The 6,179-nt window shown below is 34.1% G+C and overlaps 1 protein-coding gene across 1 annotated transcript; it reads left to right on the top strand.

The window, feature by feature from the left end:
- Positions 1–1,586: 1,586 nt before the first annotated feature.
- On the top strand, positions 1,587–5,942 carry LOC107852411 (protein ETHYLENE INSENSITIVE 3). The gene is made up of 2 exons (XM_016697448.2): positions 1,587–1,755; positions 3,583–5,942. The coding sequence occupies exon 2, from the start codon at positions 3,688–3,690 to the stop codon at positions 5,527–5,529; it is 1,842 nt and encodes a 613-aa protein (XP_016552934.1). The 5' UTR covers positions 1,587–1,755; positions 3,583–3,687; the 3' UTR covers positions 5,530–5,942.
- The last annotated feature ends 237 nt before the right edge of the window (positions 5,943–6,179 follow it).

Genomic DNA, 6,179 nt, shown 5'->3' with positions numbered 1-6,179 from the left:
TGGTTAAACGCTCAGACACTAACATGTAATTCCTCCGTCCCATTTTACTCGTCTTAAATTTCTTAATCTGATGTCCTATTTTACTTGTCCTTTTTTACTTATCAAGATAAAATAATTTATTTTTTTATATTTTATTCTTTACATTAATTATTTTTTTAAAAATTAAAATATAAACATCATTTAATAGGGATAATATGATAAACTAACTATATTATTTATTATTTTTCTTAATAGCTGTGTCATTTCACTTTGAGACGAGTAAAATGAGACGGAGGAAATATTTAACTTTGGTGGCAAACGCTGAAACCCTGTAATAAGTGTTTTAACTTTGTTTGCAAACGGTCCAACCATCTATCAGGTGTCTTAACTTTGTCAGCAAATGCTCAAATCCTTTTTCCTTTTTTGCATCATCTTTTTCGTGGCTTCTTTTTCATTATCGATTTCACTATTATAAATAGTCTGAAAAATCCATAGATTCTCAAAAGCTCAAACTATTGCTCTTAACAAAGAAAACGATTGGATCTCATGCTTAAAGAAAGAATGTCTTTATACACTATTATTAGGCGCGATATTTGAAGCTTTTTCAAAATATTGAGATGGGTCAAAATTTAAAACTAACATTTATGCAATTATTATAGTATCAAATAAAAAAAAATATTTTCACGATTAATATATGCGATTCATAATGTTTCCTCCTAAATAATTAAATTCAAACAATTTTATATTAAAAATAAAATATTTTTTAATAAAGCAACTCATATCAAAAGCTTAAACTTAAATTTTTTTTTACTATTTAGAATTAAAATATATTGATCACTCCAGCATATTCCGTATCATATTTTTCTTCTCAATAAGGAAAATCTATGAAAGCAAAATAACAAACAAGAAAGGAAAAAAAATCCAATTGGCTTGGCTTTTGAAATATTTTGATGCCTTCTACTTATCCTTAAGGAGTTGTTTGGTAGCAATTAAAATTATATAGATACTAATAATACATATATTAGTTATAGAGAATTCACATATTGATTATACATAATTTATACATATATTTGTTACCTGAATTTCAAAATTAAAAATTAAATCTTATATATATACATGCATAAGGCGCTTCTTCACTAGCTACTAAATAATATCTAATGATCAGAGATTTCAAGTTCGAATCTCTTGAATACAGAATCATCTTTGTTATCTCTCTCTTTGTATATATGCATGCATAAGATGCTTCTTTACTAGCTACTAAATAATTTCTAATGATCAGAGATTTTAGGTTCGAATCTCTTAAATACAGAATCATCTTTGTTAGGTCGCTTTATTGCCAATGTAAAATATTCCGACATGAATTCAGATGTAATCAAAATTCAGTACAAGTATCAATTACAAATAAAAAAAATTGAAAAAAAAAAAGCAAATGATACCTACTAATAGGAAGTCTCAAGTTGAAATTCCTTTTAAGCACAAAATTATTTTTATCAGGCAACATATTGTCATCAATGTGAAATATTCTGACGCAAATTATTCATGCGAGCATCAACCATCATATCTTAAAGTAAAAAACAAAAAACAAACGACACCTAATGTTATTACCACACCACCGCGACAACAAATAGTATTTATTTCGAATGTAATAAAAAACTCTCACTACTATAACTTCCCTTTGTTCTCTCTATCCCTTTCTCTCTCTCCCTTCTTACTCTTGAAGGGTCAATTGTTGAGTTGAACAAAAGTTTTGGAACCAAAAAAAGGAAACCCTTTGAGGTATAATTCTGTTTCCTGATTTTCTCTTTCGTAAAGATGGTTTTTTTGTGATTTTATTGGTTTTTTTGCTGATGTAGATACATTTTGGATTTCTTGATTTTTGTGTTTTAAGATTTTATTTGACATTTTTTGATCTTGTTTCTATCGGAAGCAGTCTTTCTACCTCTCAAGTAGTGGTATGAACTGCGTACATCTTACCCCGAGACCACACTATGTGGGAATACACTGGCTTTTTGTTGTTGTTGTTGCCATGTGTTTGAGTGTAAAAATTTGAGTTTTTGTTTTAGGATTGAATTTTTATGTTATTTGCCTTCATTTCTTGATCTTGGTTTTAATAAATAACTTTTTGTTATTTTATGTTTTAAAAAATGATTTTGCCTTGTTTTTTAGTATATAACTGGAGTTATTGTTTATAGATAATTTTTTGATATTTGACTTCATTTCTTGATCTTGTTTTGCTAAATAATTTTTGTAAAAAAATTTCTTGAAATGATTTTGTCCTTGTTTTATAGTATAAAAAATGGAGTTTTTGTTTCAAGATTTGGGTTTTCTGTCATTTGACTTCATTTCTTGATCTTGGTTTTACTAATTAACTTTTATTTTTATTTTTTTTAATGTTTTAGCCTTGTTTTTAGTATAAAATATTGGAGCTTTTGATTCAAGATTTGATTTTTCTGTCATTTGACTTCATTTTTTGATCTTGATTTTACTGAATAGCTTTCTCTGTTATGTTTTTGCCTTGTGTTTCAGTATAAAAATTGGAGATTCAAGATTGGATTTTTATTTGACTTCATTTTTTATCTTGGTTTTACGGAACCGTATTTTTTAAAATTTCTTTTAAATGTTTTTGCTTTGTGGTTTCAGTATAAAAAGTTGTAGCTTTTGTTTCAAGATTGGATTTTTATGTTATTTTACTTCATTTCTTGATCTTGGTTTTACTGAATTGTTTTTTTTTCCAAATTCTTTCTAAAAATGTTTTTGCTTTTTGGTTTCAGTATAAAAAATGGAGTTTTTGGTTTCAAGATTGGATTTTTCTTGTTATTTGACTTCATTTTTAATCTTGGATTACTGCTGCTGTGCTTTTACCTTATTTTTCAGTATACAAATTGGAGCTTTTTTTCAAGATTTGATTTCTCTTATGTTTTTGCCTTGTGTTTCTTTATAAGAATGGGGCTTTTGTTTCAAGATTGGATTTTTTTTCCTGTTCAATTACAAGGTTTTTACACAACACTCCCCCCCCCCCCCCCCCTCCTCTTCCTTTTTCCCCCCTATTTTTTTCTTATGATTTCTTTTTTCGGGCTATTAACAATTTTTGATATGTCAGATCTTGAAATTTGTCAAAGTTTGCTAGAAATGACTTCTGGTTAAATGAAGTAATACCTTTTTTCTGCCATGATGATCTTGGTTTTTTTAACTGATGTGTACAAATCTAGGTTTCTTTTTATAAAAGTGCAATGTCACAGATGTCAGTATTTTGTTTCTTTTTGCCCAAAATGGCCACTTATTTTTTTTTTTTTTAACTTTTTTAGGAGTATCTCTTAGCTTTTTAGTTGAGTTCCATGTGTTTGTTGTGATCTTCACATGCTATTTCACTTTCTTTTTCTTTGTGTGTGATTTAGTTCTACAAATTTTGTTGGTGATTCTGATATTGATGTTTCACTTCCTTTATGGCCACTTATTATCTTTGACTAGACGTGACTTGATTCATAGGCTTCTTTGTTTGATTGTTTGTTTGTTTGAATTAAAATAGCCTTTGGTTGTTGATAGATGTAATCAATTTAGATTTTCTTATTTACCTTGTATTTGTATTTGTATTTGTATTTGCAGGAGGGAAGGTTATCATCTATTTGACCAACTGGAATACATATTGTCCTATCTCCCAATTTATGTGAAGGTTGGTGCTTTTCTTAACCAAAATTCAGGGTTGTGAAGATGATGATGTTTGAAGATATTGGGTTTTGCGGTGATCTTGATTTCTTCCCTGCTCCGCTAAAAGAGGTGGAAGCAGCAACAGCGGTCCCACCGATTGAACCGGAGCCATTGATGGATGATGATTATAGTGATGAGGAGATCGACGTGGAAGAGCTGGAGAAGAGGATGTGGAAGGACAAGATGAAGCTGAAAAGGCTGAAAGAAATGAGTAAGAGTAAGGAAGGTGTTGATGTTGTCAAACAACGCCAGTCTCAGGAGCAAGCAAGGAGGAAGAAGATGTCGAGGGCGCAAGATGGGATCTTGAAGTACATGTTGAAGATGATGGAAGTATGTAAAGCTCAGGGTTTTGTTTATGGAATTATCCCCGAGAAAGGAAAACCGGTGACTGGGGCATCTGATAATCTCAGGGAGTGGTGGAAGGACAAAGTGAGGTTTGATCGCAATGGACCTGCTGCCATTGCAAAGTACCAAGCTGATAATGCCATCCCTGGCAAGAATGAGGGATCTAATCCGACTGGTCCTACCCCTCACACCTTGCAGGAGCTTCAAGATACCACTCTTGGTTCTTTATTGTCAGCTTTAATGCAACATTGTGATCCTCCACAGAGGCGATTTCCTTTGGAAAAAGGCATTTCACCTCCATGGTGGCCAAATGGACAGGAGGATTGGTGGCCTCAACTGGGACTGCCTAAGGATCAAGGTCCTCCACCTTATAAGAAGCCTCATGATCTGAAGAAGGCATGGAAGGTTGGAGTCCTTACAGCGGTGATCAAGCACATGTCCCCTGATATCGCTAAGATTCGCAAGCTGGTAAGGCAATCAAAGTGCCTGCAGGACAAGATGACAGCGAAGGAAAGTGCAACTTGGCTTGTCATCATCAATCAGGAAGAAGTTTTGGCTCGAGAACTTTATCCTGATCGTTGTCCACCTTTGTCCTCAGCTGCTGGTAGTGGAACTCTCAGTATGAATGATAGCAGTGAGTATGATGTTGAAGGTGCTGTTGATGACCCCACCTTTGATGTTCAAGAGCAAAAACCAAAACATCTCAGTTTGCTGAATGTTGATGTTGAGATGTTCAAGGCTCTGCCTCTGCAACAACAATCTCATCCAATCAAGGATGAACTTATTGCCAACTTAGATTTCACTCACAAGAGGAAGCCGGCTGATGACTTGTCTTTTATGATGGATCAGAAGATATATACTTGTGAGTGTCTTCAATGTCCGCACAGTGAGCTTCGCCATGGTTTTCCGGACAGATCCACCAGAGACAATCATCAATTAACTTGCTCTTTCAGAAATACTTCCCAATTTGGTGTTTCAAACTTTCACATTGATGAAGTCAAGCCAGTTATCTTCGCTCAACAGTGTGTCCAGCCAAAGCAGGCTCAGCTGCCGGTTAACCCAGCTCAACCCTCCTTTGATCCATCAGGGTTTGAGGTTCCTAAAGATGGGCAGACGGTGATCAACGATCTTATGTCATTCTATGAGAGTAATGTAGAAGGAAATAAAAGCTCTATGGCGGGGAACGTTGTCATGTCCAAGGAGCAGCCTCATCAATTAACTAGTGTTCAACAGAACAATTTCCTACAAAGCCATGGGATTGTGTTGGAGGGAAGTATCTTCGGGGACAACAACATTTCTGCTAATCATTCTATTTTCGTGCAAGGAGATCGGTATGATCAGAGCAAGGTTTTAACCTCACCATTCAATGCAGGCCCTAATGACAACTTCAATTTCATGTTTGGATCTCCATCCAATGTGCAATCCACCGATTACTCTGAAAGTTTTTCTTCGATTTCATATGATAACATGCTGAAGCAAGATGTTCCTGTTTGGTACTAGCAAGGAGATTATGCAAATGCATAGCAAGTAGCCGAAAAATTTGTGCACATTTCCGAGAGGGAAGGGTCTACACAATCTGCCTTCATGAGGTGGAGATCAATTGCCTATAGTTTTCTCAGTTTGGTTTTTACGTTACCATGTAGATGTAGAGGTTGGAGGATCCTGCATGGCGTAATAAACAAGTAGTAGTGAGAGATGTCCTCACATATCGCCTTGCTGGTTAGAAAGAACTTATAGATGTTTCTAAAGAAGGTAGTTGTCATTTCGTTGTCATATAAGACTGTATAGGTAAGCTTTATCCGATGGGGTTTAAGTTTCTTAAATAGCTGTACTTAAATGTTGGTTCAGAGACTTGTCAACTCTATTGTTGTCTATGTTTGGTCCTACAAATGCAAGTATACACTGTTGCAGTACTCTGCTGGTGCAGATCTTTTTGTTAAGTCTCTCTACTGTTTGTGATGGTGGCTGTGTTATGTGTTGGCCAAAGCTGTGTGATCTGTTTTTACTTTTTAGCATCTTATATAGGCTATGGCTTTGGGTCGTTTGGTTTGAGGTATAAAAAATTCAAGGGATAAGTTATTTTGGGATAAGATAAAATAAAATATCACTTAATCCCTTGTTTGGTTGGAGGGATTAATCCAACCCGGGAT

This window comes from Capsicum annuum, unplaced genomic scaffold (genome assembly GCF_002878395.1).
Source record: "Capsicum annuum cultivar UCD-10X-F1 unplaced genomic scaffold, UCD10Xv1.1 ctg1490, whole genome shotgun sequence".
NCBI lineage: Eukaryota > Viridiplantae > Streptophyta > Magnoliopsida > Solanales > Solanaceae > Capsicum > Capsicum annuum.
This window is presented reverse-complemented; position numbering and strand designations above follow the sequence as displayed.

Excerpts from the sequence above, each read along its gene's own strand:
- LOC107852411 (XM_016697448.2), top strand. The coding sequence starts at position 3,688 with ATGATGATGTTTGAAGATATTGGGTTTTGCGGTGATCTTGATTTCTTC.